At 44.3% G+C, this 17,292-nt stretch overlaps 1 protein-coding gene across 1 annotated transcript in view; it reads left to right on the top strand.

The window, feature by feature from the left end:
• LOC126187616 (uncharacterized protein ZC84.1-like) overlaps window positions 1-17,292 on the top strand; it is a 127,903-nt gene that overhangs the window by 90,280 nt on the left and 20,331 nt on the right. The window contains exon 2 of the mRNA XM_049928813.1: window positions 9,379-9,516. Coding sequence (XP_049784770.1) covers window positions 9,379-9,516 — 138 coding nt within the window. The remainder of the gene's footprint in view (window positions 1-9,378; window positions 9,517-17,292) is intronic.

Raw genomic sequence — 17,292 nt, 5'->3', positions numbered from 1 at the left:
GATCGAATGGCGTACAGAGCCACGAGCGCAAGGCAAGACAAGAACTAAACGACCAGATCAAAAAGACAAGCAATAAAAGAGAGATGACATGGCACCTTTCCTTCATGTACTAGCTCATGAAATCTTTATATGTCACCGCGAAATATAAAGTTTTAATACCCTACTTGTGATAAATATTCTTCGTTAAGCGTATATAACGGTAATTACTTGTACCACTAATTAGAGGCGTCACGCACGTCAACATCAAATCGATGGGTTCGGCCCACACTCAACACTGCGCAGAATCTCAACGGCTTCACGTGACAAGCAATAGAGAGAACAGAGTCACCAAAATGACTAGTTTGTAAGTAGAGAAGTAATTACATGGACAGTGCGATGACCTCTGGAGCACGGCGACTACTGTTGCGGTTTCTCCTGTAGTGGCAGCACCGACAGTGGTGCGCTTCACGACAACACTGGACGCTGACCAGTCCTGCTTCTGTGTACAGCATCACAATCGATGTATCCGTGCTTGGTGACTACGCTGAGAACGAACTTGGCCAGACTGCATTCGCCATCGTATTATGGGTCGAGCACCGGGAATGATGGTACGTGTGCCATTACGTATACCACATTGTCACCTCTGATTCGCACGGCCGGTAATTTGGACAGCAGCCGTTACATTTATGACGTGTTAACGCATGTGGTTCTGCCCCACATTCGGGGTATCCGTGACGTTTTATTTCAACGAGATGACGTAAGGCCATTTGTTGCCCGAGTTGTCCTGTCCTAACTCTGTACCGAAGCGATTCGATTGTTGCCGTGACCAGCACCCCAACCGGGTTAGAGCAGTTGTTGCTGCCAGAGGTGGCAGCTCTGTCTATTAAATTTCAGACTCTGTAAATCACCGAATTATCCACAAATTTAATTACGTAGTCTTCCTCACATTCTGCGTACATAAAATAAGTGAAATCCCCTTTTTTTCTCTTTCCTGTACTTACAGTTTTAATGACCAGCATTGTATATAGAGCAGCTAAAAATTCTGAGAATGGATGTATATCTAAATGGCAATATACGAGGTGCACTCAATATGGAATGCAAAACATATTATTCGCTTGAAAAAATGCAGAATTTGTTATGGGACATCGGGGAATATTACCGCTTCAGCCTCTACGATTTCACGAAGATCCGATATGTCGCGGCACTATACGTAGCCTTCAAATTGGCCTCTGCAATGGAGTTGTGTTCCAGGTAGAGAGCTCTCATTGAGTTTCTTCTGACGGAAAACCGGAACATGGTAGATATTCATAGGCGCTTGCAGGATGTCTACGGAGACCTAGGAGTGAACAAAAGCACGGTGAGTCGTTGGGCGCAGCGACTGTCATCATCGCAACTAGGTCGCGCATACCTGTCCCATTTCCAGCGTGTCGATCGACCGCACACAGCTGTGACTCGTGCAATGTTGGAACGTGCGGACACTCTCATTCGAGGATATCGACGGCTCACAATCAAATACCTCGCTGCACGACTGGGGAGGTTGCTGATGCAGTAAGACGTTGGCTCCGACATCGACCAGTAGAATGATACAATGTTGGAATACAGAGCCTCCCAGTAAGGTGGCGTCAGATCATCACATTGGAGAGTATGTTGAAAAATAGAGTTTTGTAGCCTAAAGAGTGGAAAAGACGTTGTATTGGAAAACTGAATAAAACCGATCTGCTTTCAGAAAAAAAAATGTTGCATTACTTATTGAACACCCCTCGTATTTTAAATAAATGCGTATCGTGTACGCTTGTGGTGAGCCGTGCCGTGAATGAATGACGTCTCAGCGAGCACTTCAAGCTACAGCAGGTCTGTCTGCTCTAGCAGGTTGTATGTTGTGGATGTGAATGCGCTAGTCGTGCCTCAACGTCAAGTTTTCTTATAAGACTCGAAAACCGATGACGGACACGTATAGGAATTCTAAAAATGTGTGGAATACACCAGATGCTTACGAACGATTGTCTGAAATGCGTCTTAAAATTGGATGAGTTTTGCACTTGTCTTCAACACCTTATCCAGTGATTTTATTTTTCTTATCGCGATTATGGTAACTTCTTCGATATGCGACCACACGCAGGATGTTTCAGGAGTAACGATAAATGGTTAATAAGAACACAATTTCAACTTTAAAAGATCATGACAGCAAGTTTCCAAATGTAGTGTACAAGCAATTTTAGGTATTTGAAAGCTGTCGAGAAAACACACCACAGAACCAATAAAAGTACATAAAATTTTATGAAGTAATTTATTAAATCAAAAGCACACTAAAAGTCAAAATAGTTAAAATTAAAACTTCAAAAATCCATCAGCTGTGGCATACATCTTTATAGTGCCCTGCGCAACGTCACGTGAGTGGGGACGTCTTGGTGCAATTTTGAGTGTAACACTTTCCACATTGCGACTACCTAAGTCGTATCTTGTATTTGCTTTTTCTCTTTAGACTTCACTTTTCATAGCTAACATCCAAACACCTAATACGTTACCTTGGAAGTCAATGAATGTAAACTGTATAGGTTCACTTTCTTTAATGGTTGGTCACGGTTTATGTTCTGGATTATTTTGTTTATCTAATATTATTTATGAGCGTTTAGGTAGACGAAGATTATTAATTAACAGTTCATCGGTCAGAGAACACTAGATTACGATGATGTATTACCTGCGCTTGAGTGTCCTTGGGCATCCTCACAGCCTTTCTTCCAGGAGTGCTATAGTTCTGCAAGTTACGCAGGAGAGCTTCTGTGAAGTTTGGAAGGTAGGAGACGAGGTACTGGTAGAAGTAAAGCGGTGAGGTGGGTCGTGATTGAATAGCTCAGACGGTAGAGCAATCGCCCGAGTTCGAGTCTCGGTCCGGCACACAGTTTTAATCTGCTAGGAAATTCCATATCAGCGCACACTCCACTGCACGGAGAAATTCTCATTCTAGGCTTCACAGTTATTTAATCACGTGCTGCAAATGGACTTCCACTACAGGAGATGCTCAAAGTTTTGTACAGATGCATCAATACACGCCTGATATCGACCCTTTCAAAGATACCTTGTCTGTCTAGAAGACATCCTGCTGCAGCAACAATCCCGTCCACTGGGCCCTCCGGCTATGTAACAAGTGTTTCATACACAAGGCTCTTCTGATAACTCCACAGGAAAGAATCGATTGGAGAAAGATCGGGTAATCGTGGTGGCCATGCGACTGGCCCCACTGCGGCCATTCCAACGGTCGGGAAAGGTTGCCTGCACATGTGCTCTCACTTGTTTGCTCTGGGGCTCCGTCGGGCTGAAATCGAATGCGGCGACGAAGAGGCATGGGAACATCGTTCAGCGTTCCAGGCAGACCCTCTCGCAAGACCGTCAAGTCGGTCCGGGAGAATGTACGGCCCAATTAAACAGTCACCGCCAGCCTACACGATAACGATAAATTTGCGTTGTGACGTATGTATAAGTGTAGTTCACACCCGCCCACTCAGGCAGCCTGTGAACTTTGATCACACCCTCTAGGGAGGACGCAGCCTCATCGGTGAGGAGGACACACGCTGTGGAGCTTCTGTCTGCAGAAGACTCCTGCAGAAACTGTCGTGGAAGTCCCATGTGCTTATATAACTGCGTAGGCTTCCGAGGCCAGAGCCAGTCGACATAAAAGTTTTCTGGGTGTGGTACCTCGTCATAACGCGGTACCATACCCAGAAAACTTTTATGTCCCATGTGCTTGTTGTACGAGGTGCATTCTAGTTCTAAGGCCTCCGATTTTTTTTCCAATTAACTACTCACCCGAAATCGATGAAACTGGCGTTACTTCTCGACGTAATCGCCCTGCAGACGTACACATTTTTCACAACGCTGATGCCATGATTCCATGGCAGCGGCGAAGGCTTCTTTAGGAGTCTGTTTTGACCACTGGAAAATCGCTGAGGCAATAGCAGCACGGCTGGTGAATGTGCGGCCAGGGAGAGTGTCTTTCATTGTTGGAAAAAGCCAAAAGTCACTAGGAGCCAGGTCAGGTGAGTAGGGAGCATGAGGAATCACTTCAAAGTTGTTATCACGAAGAAACTGTTGCGTAACGTTAGCTCGATGTGCGGGTGCGTTGTCTTGGTGAAAAAGCACACGTGCAGCCCTTCCCGGACGTTTTTGTTGCAGTGCAGGAAGGAATTTGTTCTTCAAAACATTTTCGTAGGATGCACCTGTTACCGTAGTGCCCTTTGGAACGCAATGGGTAAGGATTACGCCCTCGCTGTCCCAGAACATGGACACCATCATTTTTTCAGCACTGGCAGTTACCCGAAATTTTTTTGGTGGCGGTGAATCTGTGTGCTTCCATTAAGCTGACTGGCGCTTTGTTTCTGGATTGAAAAATGGCATCCACGTCTCATCCATTGTCACAACTGACGAAAAGAAAGTCCCATTCGTGCTGTCGTTGCGCGTCAACATTGCTCGGCAACATGCCACACGGGCAGCCATGTGGTCGTCTGTCAGCATTCGTGGCACCCACCTGGATGACACTTTTCGCATTTTCAGGTCGTCATGCAGGATTGTGTGCACAGAACCCACAGAAATGCCAACTCTGGAGGCGATCTGTTCAACAGTCATTCGGCGATCCCCCAAAACAATTATCTCCACTTTCTCGATCATGTCGTCAGACCGGCTTGTGCGAGCCCGAGGTTGTTTCGGTTTGTTGTCACACGATGTTCTGCATTCATTAAACTGTCGCACCCACGAACGCACTTTAGACACATCCATAACTCCATCACCACATGTCTCCTTCAACTGTCGATGAATTTCAATTGGTTTCACACCACGCAAATTCAGAAAACGAATGATTGCACGCTGTTCAAGTAAGGAAAACGTCGCCATTTTAAGTATTTAAAACAGTTCTCATTCTCGCCGCTGGCGGTAAAATTCCATCTACCGTACATTGCTGCCATCTCTGGGACGTATTGACAATGAACGTGGCCTCATTTTAAAACAATGCGCATGTTTCTATCTCTTTCCAGTCCGGAGAAAAAAAATCGGAGGCCTTAGAACTTGAATGCACCTCGTAGTCCGCCGATTGCAAAGCCTAGACGCTTTGGTTCAAATGGTTCAAATGGCTCTGAGCACTATGGGACTCAAAATCTTAGGTCATAAGTCCCCTAGAACTTAGAACTACTTAAACCTAACTAACCTAAGGACATCACACACACCCATGCCCGAGGCAGGATTCGATCCTGCGACCGTAGCAGTCCCGCGGTTTCGGACTGCAGCGCCAGAACCGCTAGACCACCGCAGCCGGCCTGGACGCTTTGGAAATGAAACGGATGTAGTACTTCGTCGTGTATAATGCGCCAGACAGACGGTTGGGGGATATCAGCGGCGCGGGATACACCCCGTGTACTCGTTGACGGCGAACGCTGCACCCTTTCCAGAACGCTTTCTTCCACGGCAACTGTCCGTGTTGTTCGTTGGCGAGCAGCAGCAGCCAACTTGTGCACATGGAACGAGACGGTTTCGCACAGTGGGCGATGCAGTGTGTCGAATATGTGTGGCACGGCACTTTCTATCGAGATTTTTTTGCACGATACAATCGCACGTCTTTCCGTCCAATGCAGTTGACCGCGCTGTATATCAAACGCATCTCAGCTATTTCGCGATACGTCCAGATAGCCATGTTATTCCCACCGCTTTCACGGTGCGAGTGAGGTTGTAACATATGTTTATAGAATTAATGTTAGGATTGAGCGACTAACTTTGGATGAAAGAGCTAACACGAAAATATTCGAAGATCAGGGCGCACTAGAGAAAGTGCGTATAGCATGTAGCAATAAAATCGGTGCATTTGACCTAAATCCTGAGCGTTCAGCAGGTGTTCCATGGCGTAAATATACCAGGAGGAATAGGTTTAAGTTTGTAACATATTCTAAACCGGAGACTAGTGCAGATATATCTAAAGTTAAATCGTGGACAGATTTGGAAAAAGAATGTAAAGTTAAAAATCGGCCTTTTTCAAGGTACTAATCCATTTTATATTGGTCTTCAAATTGCTGGTGATGAACCTGAGAAGACAGATAATGTTCAGAGTGAAGTAAAATACCTAACATATGTTGTACGAAATAGAGTTTATATGAGATTTTGTAAAAGGAAAGGCACTGTCACATTCTGAATGAAAGTTATTGTTTACAGCTAATGTCTGCGTTGGCGTTCTTTTATTTCAACTAGGACCATATCCGAAATTATCCGGACGACCTGAGCCTGGCCTTCCTTGTTCCCAACAATCAACAGAGGATTGATGAATTAGCTATAACATTTTATGGCAATAGAATTAATTATTCTGCAGCAGTTATTGTTTTAGAAGAACTGTGGTACTATAAGCCTAATTTGGACGATCTAATTCGTCAATTTAGGGACGCATACAGAGAATATGTATTTATGCCTAATGGTATAAGGTGTGCAAACAGATATTTTGACTTTAGGCAAGGTCGCTATAGACCATTGTGGTACAATTATTAGAACCTCAATAAATTAACCTCACTTTTCCGTGCTCCCCACACATGTTTGCATAGCAACGAGATCTCGTGACCGTAGTGCTCTCTCGTGGCGTTTGCGACCTCCAGGCCCTATGTGATTGATGATGCTTGTTGTATGCAAGATACGCCACATCAGTTTGTCAACTTTCTTTTAATATCCTGTATACACGCCTCAAGGTCAAAATTAATAAACCCAAGTAACTGAAGAATGGCCACCCCGATTACCGCCGGCACGGTAGCTCAGCGTGTTCGGTCAGGGGGTTTGTAATAAAAAAAACTAAGTGAACAGATCAACTAACAACCTGAACGAGTATCATTCGAAGTCCGCCACGAACAAATTCAACGAACAACATAGAACAAAATAAGATAAAAAAAATAGCTGAGTGGTCAGCGCGGCAGTCTGTTACGCCAAGGGGCCCAGGTTCGATTCCCGGTTGGATCGGAGATTTTCCCCGCTCAGGGACTGGGTGTTGTGTTGTCCTCATTATCATTTCATCATCATCAGTGGAAAGCAACGGGAAACCACCACTGGAACCACTTCCCTAGACGCTCATGCGGTGGACCTCTCTGACGAGGCTTCCGCCATGACAAAACCCGCTGTAAGGCAGAACACAAAAGTTTAACTGAAGAATAATTATGAAATGAGATTAACAATTTTCGATTTAAAATTTAATCATGCCAATCACGTTGAAGAATGCCGCATCTCCTGCAAATGTACTCCACTTTTACAGTGCGAGCTTTAAGATCTAAAGAAAATAACGCACAACGGCGATGTTATTAATTAAATGGCACCGTGCCACTTCTCTACAGACAAAACAATTCGTTCAATGGTTTAAACTGCGTTTGTGAATCACAACATCGTAATGTTGAAAGTAAAGAGATCTCTGGCACCAGCTACAGGTTAGAAACCGCGCACTTTACCACAATTAACAAAGCATGTTACTAGTATGTCAAAACAGTATTTCACAAATCTCTCACTCACATCGCTGTACAGTACTTCGCGTTCGGGCGTTAGGCGGCTAAAATGAGGCGGAGAGAGCGACAAAACAAACAGTGCCCGCGAAAGTTTAAAAGCTGTGTTTACTGTGTACTGTTAAAATTACGGACCAGATTTTTCGCGGGATCTATTTCTGAGGCTGATATTTTGGAAGTGTTCGTTTCTCTTCTTACAATATGAGGTCGGGTTAGTAATGTTTTCTTGTCAAAACGGGAACAATACGCCAAGAGCGCTACAGTAGCCACACTTGCGACGAGTGGCCAATTAGATTAATTTTTCGTTCCATAAATCGGTGCTGAGGGGATCCTCGTGGATGTGGAATATGTCAATTTTTTTAATTTTTTTTTGTAAGCTGAAATAACAATACTAATAGTATGAATATATTGCATGGGGGCTTAATTAAATTAGAATGCAAATATATTTTTTTTTTTTTAGTAGCTGTATGTCCGATTACGCAAGTCTCGTAAACGGCTGGCCCTGACTAGTTTTAGTACGCAATCTGACTGCTTAGAATGACAACAAAGAATGTAAGAAAATTTCTGTTAGCACAATTAATTAATTAAGTCCCCAGCAACTATAAAACCTACGAAACAACAAACACAAGTGTAGCTGTTCTGTATGTGGTAGTATGACTCAACGCACATCTGGCACGGTTCTTCTTCAACAAGACAAGAATTTTTAAATACCAATTATACTGACGTGATAAAAGAAAATTAGAAATACTATAATTGCGCAAGAAAACCAGAATTACACTCTAATACAAGAACACACGCCAGATGCTTTGTTGAATGAACCTGTAATGACACATTATTCAGGACGCTGAAGGAATAAAAGAAAATACTGTTTATTACCTCCATATATATTGACGAAATGGACTCTGACCATCACAATATCTCCATTAGAACAACATCTGCTATCTCTCCCATCAAACCACTGCATAAAACATGGAACAACACTCTCCACTACCACATCTCACTCTGACTTCACGACAAGCAGTGTCCACCACAACTTCTCGGCCAGCACTGCCTGCCGCTACTTCTCTATAAGCACTGCCAGTGGAGGCGGCGGAACAATACTCTCTGGCGCGATCTCTGGCGCTGTGGCTCAGTGTAGCCACCTTTCAATATACAATACATCATCTGTTTCTATTAAACAATTCGTCGATGGAGTAGACTAGTAAGTCTTTCAGGCTCCTTTTAAACTGATCTCTATTTGTAACTAAATTTTTTGTGTTTGCTGGCAAATTATTGAAGATGAGTGTTCCTGAGTAGTGGACCCCTTTTTCAACTAAAGTAAGTGCTTTTAAGTCCTTGTGCAGATATTTTTTGTTCGTGGTATTGTATGTATGAACTGAGCTGTTCGTTGCAAAAAGAGATGTATTATTTAGGACAAATTTCATTAAGGTGTAAATATACTGATAGGTGGTAGTTCTTTGAAGAGGTTTCTACAGAACGTCCGTGAATTTACTCCACAAATAATACGTATTACACACTTTTGGACTCTGAAAAATTTTGTTTGCCTTGAAGAGCTACCCCAAAATATTATACCATATGACATTACGGAATGAAAGTAGGCAAAGTATGCAAGCTTTTTCATTTTTATATCGCCTATGTCTGCTAACACTCGAATTGCAAATACAGATTTGTTAACGCGTTTCTGCAGTTCAGTGGTGTGCTCCTCCCAACTGAATTTATTATCAAGTTGTAATCCCAGGAATTTAAGACTGTCAACCTCTTCTATCTGCTCTTCTTCATACTTTATGCATATGCTGGGTCGAAGTCCCTCGCTCCTGGAAAAGAAAATGCCCTCCACGAGCAGTAGTGAGAGAGTTTCCTCGGCGCGTGGCCTGAGTTACGGCGTCTGTTGCAGGCGGCGGGAAGCTGGGCTCGGCGTGCAGCAGGAACCACGAGTGCGCCGTCCGCGTCGCTTACAGCGAGTGCCGCGAGAGGCGCTGCGTCTGCCGCGAGAACCTGCTCGCCTCGGCCGACGAGTCGCGCTGCCTGCCGCGTGAGTAACCGCACAGTCTGCTGCCTGGCACTGCCCGCTAGTCACTATCGCATAATTCAGTTTAGTATCACGAGTTTACTTTACTGGCATTTTTCAGACAACTTACGGGAATTCAGCCAGGTGATATTTACAGCGACCGCCGATATTTCGGCGGGAGTACATCCCGCCATTTTCAAGCCACAAACTGCAACGGACAGGCGATGTACAACCTCGGTTCTTGGAGTAATCCAGGAAAGATAAAACACACACACACACACACACACACACACTGAACATTAGTGCCACCAAAGATGACCAAAGTCAGAGGTATCGGTAGTGATAGGCTACTAACTAGCAGGTGACGTAACATTGACTCTGTCCCTCTGTTTTTTGACAATGGAGAGTGCACGGTTCCAAGCAGAGTTTAAACAAATCCTCCATCCCTGTTTACAAGGTTGCTAGCCAAACACAGATCTGAATTTTCAGTGACTACACTACATTCGCCTCTCTAGACGTCTGATGACGTTACCCCAAAGGAGAATTTGGAAATTTCAACTGGTGTAGTTGTTACGACGTTTCGTACCTTTTCATTTGGACACCCCTTAAGTTTCTCTACCCCTAGTGAGTGTAGCATCATTAACTCACAGTTATAACATTAACATTTCCAAAATATATAAAAAACGAATTTTACAAATTTCTGCCAGTTAACTGACGGCAAACACACACGCTCGCAAAGTAGGACTTGCGAACTTTTACAATATTCTCCCTTCAGGGCAACAATTTCTACCCATAATGAAATGGCAAACCTTTGTATCGCAAGAAAACACACTAATAACCAACTACCTGTAAAATCACATAAGCACGTTGAGTAAAAGCCTTAAAAGGTATTGAATAGGAAAAAACACACACTGACACACTGACAGATTTACTAGAAACAATATAAAAAATCCACTACGGCGTACATTAACAACCTTGCTTGATTATAGCCAAATATACGTAAACACAAATTTACGTAAGTTACAGCTTCCAGATGAGCAGGAATTAGTTATGCAATTGACTACTTCCTACCACGAGGCAAAAGGAATTCTTCTTTCTTAGAGTGCCTTTTACACGTGAGTCTAGTAATGCTAGTTATGGCAGGCGAGAGAATGGATAAGGTCTTAGTGCCTTGCATTTTAAACAGTACAGCCATTGGTTCCTTAGACTTTCACAGACATGGCAGAGGGTAACGGTCGAATAACCCGTAGGTAAGCTGGGAGGGGAAAGAAGCAATCCGAACCACAGATTTACTGTGACTGCCACTGCCCCCCCCCCCATTTCGTCCTCAAAAGGGGACAAACGGACCACCCTTTCTAATATTACCACCTTCCCGTGGATGAGCAGACGAGACTGAATGGCGGGAAATCCCCAAAACATACGGCTGGTATAATTAAAAAGAATAAGTAAATTGAATTCAATTAAACTTCATAAAATCTGTTAACAATCAATACTCAACTTCTGGTGAGTTACGACTCCCAGGACTGAACCAACGCAGCACCTCCAAATGCTCTGTCGAGCCGCCCGCTGCCAGCAGTTTCAGCGGACGCAGGAAGGCGCGGCGATTTTCAGAACCTCCTCGCCGGTCGACAGCCTACGGCCGAACTGCAAATTAGCCTCCTTGCGGACCCACGCTCAGGAAGATTCCTTTCGCGACGAACAGTTAACGCCCCATACCACGGAGGCGGTGCTCGCGTCGCTTACGCTGATGCCACGGTCTGCGTGCTGTCCCTCTAGCACCGGCACAGAAGTCGCTTCTTGATGCCCCGACTGCCAACTCTCTACGAGAGCCCATACAGCCACTTCTTAAACCCAAGCGAACAGCCCACTTTTCCCCTTTCCCGCTAGAGGGAGACACCGAAGCCTTCAATTGCGACAACGGCGCCACCGCCAGAAAACGGAGGGCGACTGCTTCACACTAGGCGCTGCTGCGCGCTTTTCAAAACTATCTTTACTACGGCTCAGACCCGCCACCTTTGATGCATGTTCCATTTCAAGGGTTCCCTTGCTCGCCTTCTTTTTGCATCATGGAGCTGGAGTAGGATGGTGGGGGTGTTTTCACTGTCGCTCGTAATGGATGCCTAGAGGCCAAACTGATTCGTAACTAGTGTCTGGGTCGACATAGCCTCCCAGCTACCCCCAAAAAGAAAGTGCGCTGTTAAACAGCATTTTCTTCGGGGTGGACGGCGGTCATCAGGTGGTGTCGTTGAGCTTGGACAGCCACTAAGAGTCACTCCTTCAGTGGTTGGGATTTCACAATAGTAACTGAGCGCTCCAGTGACGTGGTTGCGCCGAACGCCACTTTGACGACTTCCCTTGCCAACAACCCTCCTTGTCCTAAAGTAACAGTTCGCGTACGATTTATATCTCAGCGGCATGTCGAGACACTAAAAACTGTACACAAGCCGCCTCGTCCAGTTCACTCTCTACTCATCCGTATCAGTAGCTGCGCGGTAAGCGCGGCGGATTGCTAACCCAAGGGGCCCTCGTTCGATTCCGGCTGGATGGGAGATTTTCTCCATTTGGGGACTGGGTATTGTGTTGCCATTAGTTTCGTCACCTTATTCGTCGTAATTGACAGTCCATATTTGAGATGACTTAGCTTCGCTTCCAGAAACGGAGGAAATAAATATTTAAAAAAAAGGTTCTCTACTTAACTGCGCCGATGATGGAGCTTTGCTTTTCCCTTAATTAGACAGCAGGCTGTATGTGGCGACTTCTCGTGGTCATAAGAGTATTCAGAACGGGCTCTGATCAAAAAAAATACTAAGGAAGCAAGTCATGAACATAGTGCAAAACTTCCATTTTATCTCTTCATATACGACGACCATAATTTATGCTGGGGAGCAAGATGCAGTTGTCTTCAAGACGCCACATCCTTCACCTTTGGCTTTCTCTTTAGTTTCGTTACATTTAGAATTAGGTTAAACATATTTCTGTTGTTTCGTGTCAACTAATAAAGTTTAATATACCCTTACAACTGAAGCTACACTAAGTATAGAATTACAATGAAAATTAAATAAGGTAGATGTATCAGTTAAGAGCCGCTTAAGATTCGACAGCATCTATCGCACTAATCTGAGCATTTACGGAAATGCTATCTACAGTGCTACGAAGTCTATTTATTTGTCTGTAAGAAAAGAAAGGGAGCATTAAAAATTTCATAATTTTTACCTGTGTATGAATAAATACACTACTGGCCATTAAAATTGTTACACAAAGAAGATGACGTGCTACAGACGCGAAATTTAACCGACAGGACGAAGATGCTGTGATATGCAAATGATTAACTTTTCAGAGCATTCACACAAGGTTGGCGCCGGTGGCGACTCCTACAACGTGCTGACATGAGGAAAGTTTCCAACCGATTGCTCATACACAAACAGCAGTTGACCGGCGTTGCCTGGCGAAACGTTGTTGTGAAGCCTCGTGTAAAGAGGAGAAATGCGTACTATCACGTTTCCCACTTTGATAAGGGTCGGATTGTAGCCTATCACGATTGCGGTTTACCGTATCACAACATTGCTGCTCGCGTTGGTCGAGATCCATTGACTATTAGCAGAATATGGAATCGGTGGGTTCAAGACGGTAATACGGAACGCCGTGCTGGATCCCAACGGCCACGTATCACTAGCAGTCGAGATGACAGGCAACATATCCGCATGGCTGTAACGGATCGTGCAGCCACGTCTCGATCCCTGAGTCAACAGATGGGGACCTTCGCAAGGCAACAACCATCAGCACGAACAGTTCGACTACGTTTGCAGCAGCTCGGAGACCATGGCTGCGGTTACCGTTGACGCTGCATCACAGACAGCAGCGCCTGCAATGGTGTACTCAACGACGAACCTGGGTGCACGAATGGCAAAACGTCATTTTTAGGATGAATACAGGTTCTGTTTACAGTGTGATGATGGTCGCATCCGTGTTTGGCGACATCGCGGTGAACGCACATTGGAAGCGTGTATTCGTCATCGCCATACTGGCGTATTACCCGGCGTGATGGTATGGGGTGCCATTGCTTACACGTCTCGATCAGCTCTTGTTCGCATTGACGGCACTTTGAACAGTGGACGTTACATTTAAGATGTGTTACGAACCGTGGCTCTACCCTTCATTCGATCCCTGCGAAACCCTACATGTCAGCAGGATAATGCACGACCGCATGTTGAAGGTCCTGTACGGGCCTTTCTGGTACAGAGAATGTTCGACTGCTGCCCTGGTCAGCACATTCTCCAGATCTCTCACCAATTGAAAACGTCTGGTCAATGGTGACCGAGCAACTGGCTCGTGACAATACGCCAGTCACTACTCTTGACGAACTGTGGTATCGTGTTGAAGCTGAACGGGCAGCTGTACCTGTACACGCCATCCAAGCTCTGTTTGACTCAATGCACAGGCGTATCAAGGCCGTTATTACGGCCAGAGGCGGTTGTTCCAGGTACTGATTTCTCAGGATCTATGCACCCAAATTGCGTGAAAATGGAATCACATGTCAGTTCTAGTATAATATGTTTGTCTAATGAATACCCGTGTATCATGTGCATTTTTTCTTGGTGTAGCAAGTTTAATGGCCAGTAGTGTATTTAAGTGTTAGTCATCAAGTGAACCTTATTAAAGCTATTGCTCCTAAGTAATAGTCATGCCCTTCAATTATTATACATGTAGAAAATAAAAGAAACTCTCAGAATAATTGTTATTATATAGTTGTAGCAAAGTAGTCTGGTTGCAAATGACTCATTTCAGTACAAAAATAATAGCGCTCACGAATTATAAAAAGTCTGTTGACATTTACAGAAAGAAGAAAATGAGGAATCAAAACAAATATAAAATGAAATGAAAAAATTCCCGTTAAACCATCAGCGAAATGCACAAATGTGACATTTTCTGTTTCGTTAATGGGATTGAGTAAATTTGGTCGAGGGATCCCGAATTCCTTAGCATCCGTTCTAACGCTCATTTCATCTGCAATTGCATCTAATGCTTTCCCTAAAACCTCTTGTGACCACTATCCTCGCCTTTTGGCTTTCTTATAATCACTTACGACTTTTTCCATTTTTATTTTACGAACACGAATCAAATTCTACAACTCTGCTCTCTGTAGTAACCTCCCCGTCAGAAGTGTGTTCATGAGCTCCATCATAAACCACATTTAATTATGACAGATGAGATTCTGAGTAAAGAGAACTACTCACTGTTATTGTTACAACACATGTATTAAATACGGCCCATACTGCTCTTATTGGAGATCTGCTTTAAGTCTACGCCAATAATTTCCCAAATTTAATTGAACGTTAAAGACTAATCAACGAGCTTTTCAGGTATATATAATAGTATATTATTTACGAATTACTCAAAATATTTGAAAAAGTCATTCTCACCGAAGCTCGTCAAACGTAGAACTCAAAAGTAACGACCCAAAATGGAGGGAAACCAATCGCAGTTGAAGTGCGTTATTCTAACAAATGTTGCTAATAGTTAACACTTGCTACGCTTAATGTGACCGGATAGTTACCAACCAACTCAGATACCTGCACCCAGAGCAACCACGGCTGAATCATTCCAGTTAATCTCCCTGATTGTCACCATTTACTGACGGCAAATATTTCTAAACTAAGTTGGTCTGGTAGTCCATTTAAGCATGTACTACAACAGCAACTTGATTTACCCATCCTATTTACTAATTTAATCTGACTAGGTCATAATCTCTCTTCATAGTCATAAAAGCACAGTTTTCTGATTAGATACTGCGTATCTGTGCACCACGTCCCGCTATCGGCGGAAGATAGGTATCAGCCTGGAGAAGCCCTACAGGCTCACCCCGTCTTCTTCACGCTCTGGTTAGGTTAGGTTAGGTTAGTGTTGTTTAACGTCCCGTCGACAACGAGGTCATTAGAGACGGAGCGCAAGCTCGGGTTAGGAAAGGATGGGGAAGGAAATCGGCCGCGCCCTTTCAAAGGAACCATCCCGGCATTTACTTCACGCTCTGTGCGCATCGAGTTGTCAATGCTGACAGACAACCAACAATGCGAAAAATGACCGCAGAAGTCACTGTCGGACGTGGGTCGAACGTATCCGTTAGGACAGTATTGTGAGCTTTGCCGTTAATGGGCTATAGCTGCAGACGACCAACGCGGATGCCTATTCGGCCTGCAGCGCCTCTACTGGGATCGTGACCATATGGGTTGGATCCTAGATGACTGAAATACCTTGGCGTGCTAAGATGAGTTCCGATTTCAGTTGGTAAGAGCCGATCGGAGGGTTCGAGCGTGGCGCAGACCCCACGAAGCCATGGATCCAAGTTGTCAACAAGGCACCGAATCCTGCCTCGGGCATGGATGTGTGTGTTGTCCTTAGGTTAGTTAGGTTTAAGTAGTTCTAAGTTCTAGGGGACTGATGACCCCAGATGTTAAGTCCCGTAGTGCTCAGAGCCATTTGAACCAAGATGGTGTCGGCTTCATGATGTGTGACCCGTATTTATATAGAATGGGCTGGGTCCTCTGGTCCAAGTGAACCGATAATTGATTGGAAATGGTTATGTTCAGCTATCTGAAGACATTTGCAGCCATTCATGGAGTTAATGCTCCCAAACAGTGATGTCATGTGACTGGGCAACTGTTCGTGATTGGTATGAAGAGCATCCTGAACAATTCGAACGAATGATTGAGTCACCCAACACGAATCGCATCGAATGTTTATGGGACATAATCGAGAGGCCAGTTCGTGCCCAACAACTTGCACCGGCAACATTTTCAAAATTATGGACGGATATAGAAGCAGTATGGCTCAAGGGGCTTCCAACGACTTGTTGAGTCCATGCCACGTCGACTTGCTGCACTACGAAGGGCAAAAGGAGGCCCGACACGATATTGGGAGGTATGCCATGACTTTTGTCTCCTCAATGTATGTACGCCGCTAACAGTTCGTACACCGTCCCCAAATGGCCACTAGCAACTCTTGCTGATCGTCACCACAACAAAGCAGTAACACAATTTAAGGGGCTCCGGAAAGGCTCAAAATCATGAAAAGTTCAATTTTTACTTTTTTGCGTTTTCTGAATCTGCAGACTATTACCTTTTAATAGATATATAATTTATTCAATTCCGAAGACTACAACTATTTTTAAATTTTTTTTGAAATGTGTTCTACATGGGCGTGACCCACTGTGGCGCTGTTAAACTGCTGTCAGATGGTGTTATTATTAACGTCCGTGTTCATCAGGTACATTTAAGTGATGTGAGATAAAGTATGTGTTGTGGCTAACCTATTTTCAGAGACTTAGCAGCACCTGAACTGTTGAAAAAGTGTATTCACGGAAAAACTCGAAACCCCAATGAAAGTGTAAATAGTGTTATATGGTCGAGAATCCCCAAGACTGTATTTGTTGGAATAGAAACACTTCACTTTGGTGTGTATGATGCTGTTGCGACTTTCAATGATGGCAACATTGTAAGGTGCAAGGTATTTAGAAATATGGGAATGAAGATAGGTTCTAACATGGTACGAGCGATGCTTGCTTTAGACAAGGAACGCCTTCGGGCTGCAGACAGGGCTGTGAAGAGTCTAGAAATACAAGCAAGAGTAAACAGGAGGAGGAACAAGAGGAAGCTGGAGGAGGAGTTTGCAGAGGATGAAGATAATCCATCTTATGGACCTGGAATGCACTAAAAAGTTAATCCAATCTTTGTCGCTCGATTCCCAAAACTTTTATTTTCTCATACTAATTACATGTTTTCTAAGGATCTTCCAAACATATTTGTT

Source organism: Schistocerca cancellata, chromosome 1, assembly GCF_023864275.1.
Source record: "Schistocerca cancellata isolate TAMUIC-IGC-003103 chromosome 1, iqSchCanc2.1, whole genome shotgun sequence".
Lineage (NCBI taxonomy): Eukaryota > Metazoa > Arthropoda > Insecta > Orthoptera > Acrididae > Schistocerca > Schistocerca cancellata.
The sequence above is the reverse complement of the archived record's forward strand: the minus strand, read 5'-3'. Positions and strand labels throughout refer to the sequence as shown.